A 16594-nucleotide genomic window follows, 5' to 3' on the forward strand; every position below is an offset into this window, starting at 1 on the left:
GGGCCAACTTGTAGTCAGAGCCATCCTGATCTGCTTGGAAGGGGGGAGGGCTGATTTAGAAGCCCTGCTTTTTTCCAGGGTGCTCAGGACCCACTTTAAGTCTTGTGGGCAGGACTGGTCACCCTCCAAGCCTCCTCTCTGTTCTGCTGGGGCCTCCTGGGACTTACTCCATCATGAGTCCAGTGGTCAGGGTCCTCCTCACTTTTAGAGCCTCTCCCTGCTGTGCACTGGGGTTCCTGGTCCATTTTTTCCACATTAGAGTTGTGGCTGCCTCAGTGGATAGGGAATAGGGATGCAAAATGTTAACCAGTAAGTATTGGTTAAGGCGGGTTAACCAATTAGACTGTTAACCCCTAAGCCTGCAAGTTGCAGCAGCCTCGGCCCCAGCCGCAAGCTGCGCTGACTGGCGCAGCCCCAGCTGCCTCCCTTTAATCAGTTAACCATTTAAATGATATTTTTATTGTTTAAATGGTTAACTTTTTAAACTATATTTACATCCCTAGTAGGGAACCCCACTTGCCTGTTGGACTCGTAACCCTGGGACCTAATGGAGTTAGGGGATGGAAGTCTGAGCCCAGCTTGCCATCTGCCAACCATGGGAAAGCTGCCTTACAGCATCTTTTGGATTCAACCTGGTGCTTTCTTGGCTGCTCTGCCATGCCTCTATGGGTCACAAGCGCTGGCAGAGAGACACTGCAATAGAGGCTCAACCCTGAAGGGTTAACCAACTCAGGGAGGAGGAATGCTGTGGAGGAAGAATACTGCTTCCCACTGCCCAAAAAACTGGGCAGAAGAGTTAAGATGGAAAGAGTAAGGGCAGAAGCAAAAGAAACCACCACTGCGTGGTGCTCCAGAGGCAGAGAATCTGGAAGGAAGCAGTAAAAGTGGCATGGTCAGACCACGGGGTACCAAAACTCTGATGTCTCTGTGAGCTGTAGAGAGAGAACTGCCTAGATATCTAGAATTGTGGGAGATGCTGGGCACAGTAGCATGTTTCCCTAAACACTGGCAACTGCATTTGTGCATGTGTTGTATCGAGGATGAACATTCTATAAACAGAGGCATATACTGACCTTCTCTCTTCCCTCAGTGTTACCCCTGTTCAGGTAAATCTAGTATTAGGAATTCCATTGTAATAGTGATTAACGTAATTCTGTTTTAACAGGGAAGGAAGACACCCCATCATTGCTTGGTCTCTGTGGCTCTCTGACTTCTGTAGCAAGTTATAAATCTCTTACAAGTCTGAAATCAAGTGAATACCTTGCAAGTCCTACAGCAGAGATGACAAGTCCAGGTCTAACTCCATCTTGAGCAGCTATACATAACAATAGCTTTTGTGTTGTATGCATTCAGTTTACATGCCATAATTTGACTTGCTGTGAAGACTCTTAAAGGTTGAAGCAAGCTAAAGAATATGCTGCTTTATTTCATAATGATCTATTTAAAGAAAAGTCACAAAACTTACATCCATTGTTCGTCATGCTTTTCTTTAACAGGATTTTTCCTGGACTTACCCTTCGAGATCTTAAATTGTTTAAGAATCCCAGTCAGGTACAGAATGTATGTATGATTTAGTAACAAATGATTACCTTTTAGAATGAAATATGTGAACATCAGTCTTCGGCTAAACAGTCGTGATCTATGCTCCACAGGCTCTTAACTAGAGCACTTCCTTGTACTGCTCTGCATATTTGTCAACACTTGCAGAAGAGACAGAGAATAAGTCTTGGCAGGCTAGCAAAGGAATATCTGAATTCCAGTTTACATTATATTACAAACCATTCCTTGTTTAAATATCATATTTTAATCTGCATATGTTCTATTATGTAGGATCTCAAATAACTTATTTAACCTGTTAGATGTTTTGAAATACTGACAGGTAAGTGTTAAACTTGCATTCCCATTATGCCACTTAGAGAGTTATTTTTAATGTTCAGATAAGGCCATATTAAGAAACAGTATACATCCCTAGGTTTTGATGAGGAGACAGAGTAACAAATCTTATACATCAGGATTACTTCCAACTTTTAAGAAGGGATTAGGAGGCAAGTCACCAGGTGATCATGGGACCCAAATGAGGAAGAACTTTGCAGGTAGAACGTGCATCTTAAGTCAGTAAAACAAGAAGCAAGTAACTATGTTAATGTAAAGGTGGGGGAAACATGGTGATGTCATCACCTTAGAGCTTTGGGAAAAATCCCGCCCCCATCATGTCCACTGTAAAGGATCTCAGGAGTAAAAAAGGATTAGATTGAAAATTGATAATTTAAATGACAATATTCTCATGCTTGTGGATTTTTTTCCCCCATGGAAGAGTTTTGGATAGGTATTTTTCTTGGTTATGCTGTGCAGTAATACTTAAACAGAAGTGAATCCTTTAAAATTCTATGCCTCTAAGCTACTGATATGAATTACCTGAAAACATTTTTAAATGAAACTAAACTTCACATCTTCCCAGTTTAACTCTCGCCTTTAAAGTTTGCAAATTGTATTCTTACATCTTTGTGAGATGTAACGAGTCCTTTATCTATGAATTTTGCTATTAAGGTAATTCTCATCAGTATCTTTTAAAAAAAATATTAAATGCATGTAAGCGTGTTGTATTTATTAATCAAGGGGAAAATGTTTTGTTGTGCCAAAGAAGTTTCAAATATTGTTTACATGAGTGGCTTCAGTACTAATAAGCTTATTTAATTACAGCATACTTTTAGGTAGATTTTTGTTTACAGTCAGATACTATTCTGTACTCTTTGCTTTATTTATATTTGCCAGAGAAATGTGCCTCTTGTAATCTTACCCTTGGCACTACTAGTTTTTCAAAGGGTGGGATAAAGAAAAACAGGCAATCTAATCATTCTTGTAAACAGAAGAATGCAGGAATGTTGCCTTGATAAGCATGTGAAATTACACATTTTCAGAACTGACTAACCCACTCTAATGATCTCTGAAATAAAACTTAATTAGAACAGTAGTGCTCCTTTCCTAAGGTCTACCAGAATGACTATTACTGCACAAAGTAATGTCCTGGTTCTTGCACTAAGAACATGATCTCATGGCAGTTGAGTGGCTTAACTGAACAGCATTCATTAAATATTAATTTCTAAACTAAAGATGCATTTTTAATGCAAAGACAATGAGAGAAGCAGGATTCCATAAAGTTAACATTACCAATTTGTGTACAGTAACTTGAGCAACTTGTGGTGTTTTAAACACTTCTCCCAGTACATCACTGTTCTTTGGCTATAATCATGATTTTCTAGTCATGTCAGCAGATAGCTCTGTTGGAGGAGCTTATATAAAATTCATCTGTCATGTAATTTAAGTTTTATGTAATCTTTCACACTAGTATTAGTTTGTAAATGTCAGTGTTTGTGCATGAGGAAGCTGATTGCATGTGTGTGTCAGTTCTAAATGCTGTCCATTTTTCTGAAATATTTGAACAAAAATAAATGCCAAAATTGTATGTGTATTTTGTTGCCATGCTATATTATAACTGTTGCATGTAAATTAAACATTTTATATCGTTGCCACTATTAGCTCTTGTCCCTGTACTTTTTAATCAAGAAGTGTAAAGTAAGATCACTTACACGCTTGTATCATGTGAGCATAAAGCAATTTAATTTTGATCTAATATTCCTAAATAAGTGAAAGTCTAGTGTTAATTTTCAGAAGACCTTAAATGAAGTAATAACAAAGAATATGCATTTCCATTTAGCATGAATGATATGGAGACTATAAATTAACCCCAAACATTTAAATTATGCTTTGACTTAAAATCTGTGCCAGCAAAAAAACCCAGTATAATACATTACCTTTTTAAAAAAAAGATAGCTATTCTATACTATAGAATACTATCTTTAACACTTGCCTCAAAGTGCTGGCTCTAGTCCCAATTTTAATCTACTCAATACTCCCTGCTTTCATCCATTAAACTGAAATGCAGCTAATAATGCACCAGTATTTTCTATTAACATAATTGCTGTAGTTGGCACAAGGACCCTTATACAGTCATGAATGGGAGAGGAGGAAATCCATGAAATCTTTTAATATGTGATCCACGTTATGAAAGTTTGAACTCCTGGGTAATACTCAATTGAGAAATGAAGGAACTTGAGCTTAACCTTATGTTTTGAATGTGTGATTTTTCTGACATAGAAAGTCTCCTTAATAAATACTTCATACAGGCAAAATTAATCTTTTGAAGTAAAGAAAGGAACACCTAAGCTTACATTTTGAAATGAGAAAATGATGGTTCAGTGGGCTCCAAAGAAGGGATAGGTATTGCCATAAAGTATCATTGAGGCTAAGAGTTTGACAGGATTTAAAAACGTATTAGGTAATCACAGGCTTGTCTACATACACAACACCTCTCTAATCCAAACTGGAGGGTAAATAGCACTGTGGGTCAAAGTGCTATGCTCTAACTCCCCTGTACGGATGCACACTAAAATATTCCTACTTTGCATTAACGTAATCCTCTTCAGACAGGCTTACATTAATGCACAATAGGAACCTTTTTATTCACACCTGCTGCATCCACACTGGGAAGCTGAAGTGTAGCACATTGACAGGCATTACTGTTCACACCTCTGTAGTCCAAACTGCAGGGCAGTGTAGACCTAGCCTTAAGTGAACGTCCACAGTCCAATTAGTTGGGGGGGGGGAAAGTGTTTTAAACATGTGCTTCAGACATAAATTAACCACTAAGATGAACTTTTCTCAGGGGCAGCTTATTTTACAAATATCCACTATGGCATTTCTTGCACCTTCCTCTAAAGTATATGTTGTGCCACAATAAACAATATCTCAAGCTATGGCGTAAGAACTTTCAAAGCCAAGATACTTCACAGGAAGGCATAAAACTTTCATGCAGTATTTATGCACTATATTATAAATAAAATTGAGCCAGCTCATGGAGCCATCTACATCCTGAAGTACGAGGGATGAAAACTATTGCACTGTAATTGCAAATTCTACTCATTCATAGTCTAAATCTTTAAAGTTTCTAAGAAATTCACCTTGATAAAGTGGCATTACATAATTGAATTATACACATCACAAAAAGCACTTTTCTTTCATTGTTAAATCTGCCTTCTGGTTTAAACTTATGCTTTCATTGTTCTGTACTTTCAGGGCAGGGATTCTCTTTTCTATATTTGTACAACACAATGCGGCCTCAATTTCAATTGGAGCCTTTGGATGCCACTATAATAAATATTTAACAAGTAGATTCCTAACCTTTTTGCTAAAAATCCTTTGGCATTCTAATAGTTGGACAGAAGGCCCTCATCTGTGCACTTGCACAACTGTCATACTTATCTTCCTTGTCCATTTTGCATTCTATTTTTGTTTTAAACTCCTATTCACCAGAAGGCAACATCCTGCCTGGGCCAAGAGCATCCAGAGTTAATTCTTTGGGGCGGGGTTGCCTGTTCTTTCATCCAAAAAGAGTGTAATGACAGAAGACAGATGATAAACACCCTTGATGACTCAAGTCTTTGACCTTTTGAGGCACTAGTCATTGTGACTCCATTTCCCTCCATGCCTCCTGGATAGCCTGTGACCTCAACAATAAGAGTTTGTTAAATTATTTAAAAACTATGGGCCTGTCATAGTGAAGTAAATGACTATTTTATTTGTGATCATACCTCTAGTTTTCAATTCATTACTAAAACCAACTATATCAGACTAACTAAAATAAAATATAGCAGAAGGACAGAATAGGTCATACTGGTGGGGGAGTGGCACTATCTGTGAAAGGAAATCTAGAAACAACTGAAGTAAAAATCTTAAATGAACCAAACTGTACCACAGAATCTCTATGGATAGTAATTCCACGCTTGAAGAATACAGAAGTAGGAATAGACTACCAACCACCTGACCAGAACAGCGATAGTGACTGTGAAATGCTCAGGGAGATTAGAGAGGCTATTAAAATAAAAAACTAATAATAGGGGATTTCAACTACCCACTATTGACTGGGTATATTTTATCTCTGCATCCTGTGTGGAGGTTATGTTTCTTGACACCTTAAATGACTGTTTATTGGAGAAGCTAATCCTGAAACCCACAAGAGGAGAGTCAATTCTTGATTTAGTCCTAAGTGGAGCACAGGATCTGGTCCAAGAGGTGAATCTAGCTGAATCGCTTGGTAATAGTGACCATAACATAATAAAATTTAACATCCCTGGGGGGGGAGGGAAGAACACCATAAAAATGAGGAAGTGAGTTAAACAGAAATTAAAAGGTACAGTGCCAAAAGTGAAATCCCTGCGAGCTGCATGGAAGCTTTTTAAAGACACCATAATAGAGGCTCAACTTAAATGTATACCCCAAATTTAAAAAAAATAGCAAGAGGACCAAAAAAGTGCCACTGGGGCTAACCAACAAAGTAAATTACCAGTACTGTTCAACATATTCATAAATGATCTGGAAAAATGGGTAAAGAGTGAAGTGGAAAAATTTGCAGCTATAAAACTACTCAAGATAGTTAAGTCCAAAGCAGACTGCAAAGAGTTACAAAGGAATCTCACAAAACTAGGTGACTGGGCAACACAATGGCAGATGAATTCAATGTTGACAAATGCAAAGTAATGCACTTTAGAAAACATAATCCCAACTATACATATACAATGATGGGGGTCTCAATTAGCTGTTACCACTCAAGAAAGAGATCTTGGAATCATTGTGGATAGTTCTCTGAAAACATCTACTCAATTTGCAGTGGCAGTCAAAAAAGCTAATAGAACGTTGGGAATCATTAGGAAAGGGAACCATAAGAAGACAGAAAATATCCTACTGCCTTTATATAAATCCATGGTATGCCCACATCTTGAATACTGTGTGCAGATGTAGTCACTCCATTTCAAAAGATATTGGAAAAGGTACAGAAATGGGCAACAAAGATGATTTGGGGTACGGAACAGCTTCCATATGAGGAGAGATTAAAAAGATTTGGACTTTTCAGCTTGGAAAAGAGATGACTAAGGGAGGATATGGTAGAGATCTATACCAGAGCATGGCAACCTTTCAGAAGTGGTGTGCCGAGTCTTCATTTATTCACTCTAATTAAAGGTTTTGCATGCCAGTAATACATTTTTAGAAGGTCTCTTTCTATAAGTCTATAATATATAACTAAACTATTGTTGTATGCAAAGTAAATAAGGTTTTAAAAATGTTTAAGAAGATTAATTTAAAATTAAATTAAAATGCAGAGCCTCTCAGACTGGTGGCCAGGACCTGGGCAGTGTGAGCGCCACTGAAAATCAGCTCACATGGCGCCTTCGGCACATGTGCCATAGGTTGCCTATCCTTGATCTATACAATCATGACTGGTGTGGAGAAAGTAAATAAGGAAGTGTTATTTACTCCTCATAATACAAGAACTAGGGGTCACCAATTGAAATGAATAGGCAGCAGGTTTAAAACAAAAGGAAGTATTTTTTCAGTCAACCTGTGGAACTCTTTGCCCAAGGATGTTGTGAAGGCTAAGACTATAACAGGGTTCAAAAAAGAATTAGTTAAGTTCATGGAGGATAGGTCCATTAATAGCTATTAGCCAGGACGGGCAGGGATGTAAAACCATGCTCTGAAGTGTCCCTGACCTCTGTTTGCCATAAGATGGGAATGGACAACAGGGGATGGATCACTTGATGATTTCCTGTTCTGTTCATTCCTTCTGAAGCACCTGGCATTGGCCACTGGCAGAAGACAGGATACTGGGCTAGCTGGACCATTGGTTTGATGCAGTATGGCTGTTCTTATGTAACTATCTCAGCAACTGTCATTCATTTTCAACATATCCATCCTACTCTGTCCACGGGCTCAGCTATAGGGTTAGTGTCTTCTGTATTTCAAATTTACCATCTTTTCTTTTACAGGTTTACGTAAACCAAGTGGGATAGTTTAAAGCCTGATTTTACAAGCTACCCTTTGCATGAAGTGTAAGGCGTCAGACAGAACAGAGCTGAGGCTTCAAAACACTACCAATTAAAAAAAATCAAGAAGCATCTATATTAAACCACAGTCAAATTGATGAAATAAATATTCATGAATAAGAGTTTAAACTTTCTACTATCAGAAACAAAATTAATTATCCATCTGTACACAGGATCACAAAACAAGAAAACATTTGATTTTATTAAACATTAACATTTTTATCCCATTGATGGATAGTATATGAACTCATTTCCATGCTGATTAAATCATGTATTACATTCTTTATCTCCATTTTGAAAATATTTGAACGTTTCACATATTTTATTGGGATGTATGTAGTCTTCATAAAGTGCTATTTCTTTTTATATTATTAAAGTGTAAATTATCCTGAGAAAGAATTCTTCATGGATCACTTGAATGAGAACTCATTTTCCTGCCCCCTCCCACCATTGTTTATTCTACATCCTTTTAACCTGCAGGACTCTTAATTCTCATCTTTGATGGCTAGCAAAATAAGGGTGCAAAACTGTTTTTCCACAAGGAAAAGAAAAGCTCTCTTTCTTTGGTCACATAACATATCTTAGTTTACTGAACTCTGTGAGCAGGACAGGCGACACTTAGTCACTATGAAGTGGATGTACTAGTAGTGTGCATAAAAATATAGCAACAATAAATCCTACAATGTGATCAGCGGGGACAAAGAGCAGTCCAGAATTAATGAAACAATAAAAACCTGAAGAGCCACAAATGAACTGGTGATTTCTAGCTTACTGCTTCAGGGCAGTAGAAAGGTCACCTACATACTTACTCTAGTTTTAGGTGATAAAGATGAACTCCTGACAAAGTTTAACACCTCCCCCCCTTCACCACCAAGAAACCTTAAATGTCAATTCTTAAAGAACTAGGTTGTGGTCCTCAGATGCTATGGAAGTGAAGTTAGTTTGTGAAAGCTTTCATCATACCTCTTGCATGCACTCAAAAAGTATACAAGACATCTTAATATTTAAAATTCCTTAGCATCATAGCCACTGTACTTCAAAAATAAGATTGCACACAACTAGTCAGTCATAGGTAGCACATTTTACCCTCCTGTAGGCTCCCTCCTACCTTGCTTGGACATCACAAAGCTTCCCTCTGGAGTTTTTGGATGTGCAAAAATCCAGGATCAGGCTCTTAGTGGGAAATTTGATTTCCAACTTTTAAAAATAAACCAGCTAATCAGCTTAATACATGGCTCTGCAATGGAACCCAAATACTAAACTTTCGCTTTGAAATTCCAACCTAAATGGCAACAGAATCAAAGTGAAAAACATGCAGAGGGTTACATGGCAAACAACTTAATTCTGATTATTCATTTAACTCAAGATTGTGTAATGTAACGTTTCTAATCAATACAGGACCAGTGAAAGTTACAAGATTCCTAACAATTATACTTGTGATCTATAGCATACTCCTACTTGCAATTTTCAAACCACATATATGGAAGGCCAAATATAAATGTTTTTTAGGGTTCTGTTTAAAGGCTATTTAGTGGTGCCCCCTTCTGCCCTCGGTCTCACTGAAGCACTGATGAAATACTTAACCTAACTTTCAATAACAAAGAAGACTGATGCCAGGACAACCACTCCTTGAAGGGACAAATATCTAAACATACCGAGGTACATGATTGAGCATTCATGAAAGACTTTCCATGTTTGTTTACATATTGTCTATTTTTCTGAACACAAACCTAATAGATTCTCAGAGCATAAATACATTTAAAACAGGCTATTTAGAGAAATATTAAAATGCATGTCAGAAATGATCATGTTCCATACCAGTCTCATTTTCCACTGAAAGAGATTTTTCCTTTAATACAGGTGGCAAATACTATTTCATGTTTCTGACCAATCTCAAAGTGTTTTTTACCCATTTCTGAAGATGATTATAAAACTATCAATTTACTTCCTTAGCTCTCTAGAAGCATGGTCTTTAAAGAGAGAATTCACATGAAATTTTAAACACTGGTTCTAGGAATATACACAGCACATAGCACTCTTACACTTCTTTGAATTCAGAAATAATTCATAAGCATAAACAGTCTGAAGGAAGTGCTAAGTAAAGGGAGTTGCATCTGGTTAGCAAATGTCATGGTTGAATTTTACCTGGTCTGGAACAGTTTAATTCTAGTCAACAGTCAAAGTTGGCACAACCTTTGACCAGATACCCTGACTATCGTTGCAATCTCAGCTTGAGTGAGAATTAATAGCTTTGTATATTTTTTGTTTATTTAATTTACGAAAGAAGGACTTCCCATATTCATAGGTGCTGATCATTATGGCACAAGCAGGAGCAACTTTAATCAACCGTGGAACAATACCTGCAGGAAAAAAAACATGTATTCACCAATTATTCATAAATATCACTCATTTTCAGAATAAGACAGACCACAGGCTTCTATAACACTGTGTAGTAAGTATCACTCTCTGCATCAAATAAAGTGGTAAACGTCCTATTCTTAAGGAAACGGAGGCCACAGTCTTGCAAACACTTAAGTCTGTAATACAGCCAAGCAGTCCCAAGGAACCAATGCAGTGGTGCCAGCACTGGCAAGTGTCATGATTTTGGACCAATTTTTGCAGTTGCACCCGTGACCATGTGAACAACTACAGGAAGCTTTTTATCTGAGCTGTCTGTAGTTTCCCCCTTTGGCTGCTAGTTCATGAACATGAAGATTGCAACACTGCTCTACCGAACTTGGTGTCATCCCTAGCCTATTGGGTGAGGGCGTAGTGGGAGGAGAATCATAGGATTAGAAAGGAGCTTGAGAGGTCATCTAGTCCAGTCCCCTGCAAGCCAGGACTAAGGCCTTGGCTACACTGGCGCTTTACAGCGCTGCAACTTTCTCACTCAGGGGTGTGAAAAAACACCCCCCTGAGCGCAGCAAGTTACAGCGCTGCAAAGTGCCAGTGTAAACACTGCCCCAGCACTGGAAGCGCAGCTCCCAGCGCTGTAAGCTAATCCCCACGGGGAGGTGGAGTACCTGCAGTGCTGGGAGAGCTCTCTCCCAGCGCTGGCACCGCGACCACACTCGCACTTCAAAGCGCTGCCGCAGGAGCGCTCCCGCGGCAGTGCTGTACGGCTGCAAATGTAGCCATACCCTAAGTGTTACCTAGACCATCCCTGACATGTGTTTGTCTAACCTGCTCTTAAAAATCTCCAGTGATGGAGATTGCACAACCTCCCTAGGCAATTTAATCCAGTGCTTAACCATTCTGACAGGAAGGTTTTCCTCATGTCCAACCTAAACCACTGTTGCTGCAATTTAAGCCCATTGCTTTTTGTCCTATCCTCTGTGGTTAAGGAGAACAATTTTTCTCCTTCCTCCTTGTAATAACTTTTTATGTACTTGAAAACTGTTATCATATCCCCCCTCAGTCTTCTCTTCTCCAGACTAACCATACCCAATTTTTTCAATTTTCCCTCATAGGTCATGTTTTCTAGATCTTTAATCATTTTTGTAGCTCTTCTCTGGACTTTCTCCAATTTATCCACATCTTTCCTGAAATGTGGTGCTCAGAACTGGACACAATACTTCAGTTGAGGCCTAATCAATGTGGAGTAGAGCAGAAGAATTACTTCTTGTGTCTTGCTTATGACACTCCTGCTAATACATCCCAGAATGGGGCTTGCTTTTTTTGCATTACTGTTCACTCATATTTAGCTTGTGATTCACTATGACCTCCGGAGCCCTTTCTGCAGTACTTCTTCCTAGGTAGTCATTTCCCATTTTGTATGTGTGCAACTGATTGTTCCTCCTAAATGGAGTACTTTGCACTTGTCCTTATTGAATGTTTACTTCAGCCTATTTCTCCAGTTTGTCCAGATCATTTTGAATTTTAATCCTATCCTCCAAAGCACTTGCAACCCCTCCCAGTTTGGTATTGTCCGCAAACTTTATAAGTGTACTCTCTCTATGCCATTATCTAAATCATTGATGAAGATATTGAACAGAATCAGACCCAGAACTGATCCCTGAGGGATCCTTCAATATGCCTTTCCAGTTTGACTGTGAACCACTGATAACTACTCTCTAGGAATGTAATGAGAAAGTATGTACTGACGACCAGGTCGCTGCCCTGCAGATGTCTTGGATTGGGACTTGGGCCAGAAACACCGCTGATGAAGCCTGAGTTCTCATCAAATAAGCTGTCAAGATGGCAGCTGGTAGGACTCCTGTCTGCTCATAGAATGTGTGAATGCAGGAAATGACCTAGTATGAAATTCTCTAGGCCGAAACTGGTAAGTCTTTCATCCTGTCTGCTACTGCCACAAAGAGCTGCATGGATTTATTGAACAGCTTGGTTCCCTCCATGTGGAAGGCTAGGACACATCTAACATCAAGCACATGGAGATGCCACTCCTCTGTATTTTTGTGCGGTTTTGGAAAGAAAACAGGCAGGATAATTGCCTGTTTACTATGAAACTGAAAGAATGCCTTTGGGAGGAATTCTGGATGGAGGGGAGTGCAGTTGAACCTTGTCCTTAAAGAACATCATAAATAGGGGTTCTGACGTAAGGGCCCTGATTTCTGAGACCCTCCTGGCCGAGGTAATCACTACCAAGAATGCAACCTTCCAGGAGAGATACAACAGAGCTATACCAGCAGCCTGAGAGTCTCGACAGGACCAGATGTAGGTCCCAGGGAGGGACGGGATTGCAAATTTGAGTGTAAAGCCTCTCTAGACCCTTAAGGAAGTGAATGGACATTTCATGTGAGAAGACTGACTTACTGCCCACCAGAGGCTGGAAGGCTGAGACTGATGCTAGATGCACCTTGATAGATCTTGTTGTTACAGATAGAACAGGTATTCCAGCATGCACTGGAGGGGTGACTAAGTTGGTGAGAAGCCTCACTGGGAAGAACACACCGAGAAACACTTCCACTTGGCTAGGTAAATTGCTCTAGGTTCTGAGGCCAAGGCTTTAATTTCAGAGACCCATCTTGCAAACATCACTGCGACCAGGAATGCGACCTTCCATGACAAGTGGGAAAAGGAGCAGGAACCCAGCGGCTCAAAGGGCGGACTGGTGAGCCTTGAGAGGACCAAGTTAAGATCCCACAGTGGGACAGGAGCCCGTATCTGTGGGAAGAGTTTCTTGAGCCCTCTCAAGAATCTGACCATCATGTCATTGGAAAACACCGTCTGCCCTTGGATCGGCAGGTGAAAAGCGGACATGGCCGCGAGATGCACCAAGAGTGGGCCAAGCCCTGATTCCTCAAATGGAGCAGGTAGTCCTGCACAGCCAGTATGGAAGAATGCAAGGGAGAGAGGCCACATTTGGATGCCCAGTGGGAAAACCTCATCCACTTGACCCGGTAAGTCAGTCTAGCTGAGGGCTTCCTACTTTCCAGATAAACCTGTTGGAATCCTTCCAAACACGTCCGCTCCTCCGGATTCAGCCACACAGCATCCACACCGAGAGATGGAGGAACTCGAGGTTGGGGTGTAGGAGCCGACCATGGTCCTGCAACAGCAGGTCTGGTTGGTTGGGCAGGGGCCACTGACAAGTTCATAAGCATGCCGGACCGATGCTGGCGAGGCCATGCCGGGGCGATCATGACAACCTGCGCTTGGTCTCTCTTGATCTTTGCCAGGACCCTGCTGATGAGTGGAATTGGAGGGAACGCATATATCAGACTCCCTGACCACGACAGGAGAAAGGCATCGGAGAGGGAACCCTTGCTCAGACCTTGCCGAGAACAAAACCGGTGGCATTTCCTGTTCTGTCTGGTAGCGAACAGGTCCACTTGGGGAGTTCCACACCTTGGAAGATCATGCAGGCTACCTCTGGATGGAGTGTGAGAGGAGACGTGCCTGCTGAGCTGTTCTGCCAGCCTATTCCTGACGCCGGGAAAGTGACAAGCTTCTGGGTGGATTTCGTGGCTGATGCAGTCCCATAGACGGAGCGCCTCTTGACTGAGAGCCGACGAGCACACTCCCCCTTGCCTGTTGATGTAGAACATAGAGGCTATGTTGTCTGTCAGGGCTCATGCCCAACAGCTGGACTGCTCGGAGCTCTTTGATGTTTATGTGCCAGCTGGACTGCTCGGAGCTCTTTGATGTTTATGTGCCACTTCGCCTCTTCCAGGGATCACAACCCTGTGTCTGGAGGTTGCCAAGATGTGCACCCCAGCTGAGGTCCAAGGCATCCGACACCAACTCGATGAAGCGAGGGGGATTGTTGAACGAACCCCTTCCAGGACTGTCCTATGGTCGGTCCACCATCACAGCAAGGTAAGTATCACCTGGGGAATAGTAATGATCTTTTCCAGGGGGTCTCAGGACTGGGATTAGACCGTCCCCAGCCATTGTTGCAGAGGCCACATCCAGAGCCTGGCATGATGGACCATGTAAGTGCACATTGCCATGTGACCCAGCAGGCACAGAAAGACTCTGGCTGTCGTCAGAGGGAACATGGAGACTTCCTCGATGAGGTTCGTCAACATGTGGAACCTTTCCAGCGGCAGGAATGCCCTGGCACAGGTCAAGTTGAGGACCACTTCAATGAACTCTATCCTCTGCACCGGCACTAACGTCAACTTTTTGTCATTTACCAGTAGGCCCAGAGCACAGCATGTGGCTTGAAGTTCCACAACATCCCTTTGGACTTGAGACCTGGAGCTGCCCTTGACAAGCCAGTCATCGAGGTATGGGTAGATATGGATATCCCGGCACCTGAGGTAAGACACTACCACTGACATGCACTTGGTAAACACTCTTGGTGCTGTCGCCAGGCCGAACGGGAGGATCGCAAACTGGTAATGGTGGGGACCCACCACAAACCAGAGGAAGCATCTGTGTTCTTGAAAGATCGCTATGTGGAATTAGGCGTCCATCAAGTCGAGGGTGGCATACCACTCTCCCGGATTCAGGGAGGGTATAATAGAAGCCATGGAAACCATGCGGAACTTTAACTTCTTTAGGTATTTGTTGAGGTCTCGCAGATCCAGGACAGGCCATAGAGCGCCCTTGGCCTTTGGGATTAAAAAGTACCAGGAATAGAGCCCCTTGTTCCTGTACTTGAGAGGAACTTCTTCCATCGCACTCGGCTGTAGCAACCCCTTTATTTCCTGCGTAAGAAGACTCTCATAAGAGTCTGAAGAGAGACGGGGAAGGAGGGTGGGCAGAGGGGGTATAAAGGAATTGGAGGGTATAACCCAGCTCACTGTGCTGAGATCCCATCAGTCTGAGGTTATAGTGGTCCAAGCAGGGAGGAAAAGGGAAAAGTGGTTGGACAACACTAGGACAGGTGGATCTCGGGAATCGTCTGGTAAGTCACCCTTAGGTGCACCCTTAAAATGACTGGCCCCCTGCTTGGCACGGGTCAAGCCCAATGGCTCGGACGGCACTTGTAGCCCTTGCCTCGTTTGTTGGGCTGGTCCTGCTGAGGCTGGCTCCCCTGGCCCTGAGACTGCTGCAGTTTGAACTGCTTACGTGCCGGGGCTGGGACGTAAAGACCCAGGGTTTTCAGGGTGGTGACGGAGTCCTGCAAGCCATGCAACTTGCTCCAGCAAATAGGGCTTGGCCGTTGAAAGGCAAGTCCTGCATTGACTGCTGAGCCTCAGAGGACAACCCAGAGAGGAACAGCCAGGAGGCTCACCACATGGAGATACTGGAAGCCATTGTGCAGGCAGCAGCAGCAGCAGCGTCTGATGCCACCTGGAGGGCTGCCCTGGCCGTGGTTGTGCCTTCATAGATGATCACTTGGAACTCCTTCTTGGAAGCCTCGGGGAGCAACCCTTCAAACTTGGCCAGGGCTTGCCACATATTAAAGTCATATCAGCCAAGGAGGGCTTGGTGGTTGGCCACTCTCAGCTGAAGACTGGAAGACGAATAAATCTTATGTTCAAAGAGATACAGCCTCCTCAAGTCCTTTATTTTTGAGGATGGCCCTGGGTTGACCTTGCCTCTCTTTGTGGTTAACCGCCTCTACCAGAAGGGAATTAGGGACAGGGTGGGAGTATAAGTACTCATGCCCCTTGGTTGGCACAAAGTACTTGCGTTCGGTCCTCTTAGAGATAGGGGCCAAGGAGGAGGGGGTATGCATTAGTGATTTTGGAAACCCCTTCATGAAGGGGTAGGGCCACCCTGGCCGGAGCCAAGGAGCAAACAGAGAGTCCGGGGGGTCTTCCAGTTCCTCTGCCTGAAGCCCCAGGTTGGAAGCGACCCTCTTCAAAAGTTCCTGGTGTGTTTTGGTGTCATCTTGAGGAACTGAGTGAGGGGGCCCTGTGATAACCTCGTCTGGTGATGACGAGGACAATGCCAGTGCCCCGGGTACCTCCACTTCCATTGGTGGTCCAGCAGCTTGCTCCCCTGGGTCCTCCTGGACCTGTGGGGTTTTACGCCCGATGCCTCAAACACCGGAGGGGGACAGGTTACTGAGTCCGCTGGCCTCTCCAAGGTTCCTGACACTGACTAGGCAGCCTGGGAAGGTTGGGTGAATGCCCAAGGGTTCCATGGGTACCATGGTGCCAACCACTGCGCCTGAGGCCATGGGACAGGTTTCGGTGCTGATGATGTAGCCTGAACCACAGGTACCAGGGCCTGTCCCAGTCAGGGAATTTCACTCCGTGCTGGAGGTATAAGCAGAGTGGTTGGTACTGGGCGACCAG

General features: G+C 42.5%; 2 protein-coding genes across 11 annotated transcripts in view; one reads left to right on the plus strand and one right to left on the minus strand.

Moving 5' to 3' along the window:
• RUNDC3B (RUN domain containing 3B) overlaps positions 1-3536 on the plus strand; it is a 146390-nt gene extending 142854 nt beyond the window's left edge. For 3 of the 7 annotated variants that reach the window (XM_039524668.1, XM_039524666.1, XM_039524667.1), the window contains one exon: positions 1166-3536. In XM_039524668.1, coding sequence (XP_039380602.1) covers positions 1166-1210 — 45 coding nt within the window. In that variant the 3' untranslated portion in view covers positions 1211-3536. The remainder of the gene's footprint in view (positions 1-1165) is intronic. The other 4 variants (XR_005594095.1, XR_005594097.1, XR_005594096.1 and 1 more) reach the window with 3 other exon arrangements.
• A 4660-nt stretch (positions 3537-8196) lies between these two features.
• SLC25A40 (solute carrier family 25 member 40) overlaps positions 8197-16594 on the minus strand; it is a 90745-nt gene continuing 82347 nt past the window's right edge. For all 4 annotated transcript variants that reach the window (XM_039523533.1, XM_039523532.1, XM_039523531.1 and 1 more), the window contains one exon: positions 8197-10297. In XM_039523533.1, coding sequence (XP_039379467.1) covers positions 10164-10297 — 134 coding nt within the window. In that variant the 3' untranslated portion in view covers positions 8197-10163. The remainder of the gene's footprint in view (positions 10298-16594) is intronic.

The sequence above is a fragment of the Mauremys reevesii genome, linkage group 2, assembly GCF_016161935.1.
Source record: "Mauremys reevesii isolate NIE-2019 linkage group 2, ASM1616193v1, whole genome shotgun sequence".
Taxonomy (NCBI): Eukaryota; Metazoa; Chordata; order Testudines; family Geoemydidae; genus Mauremys; species Mauremys reevesii.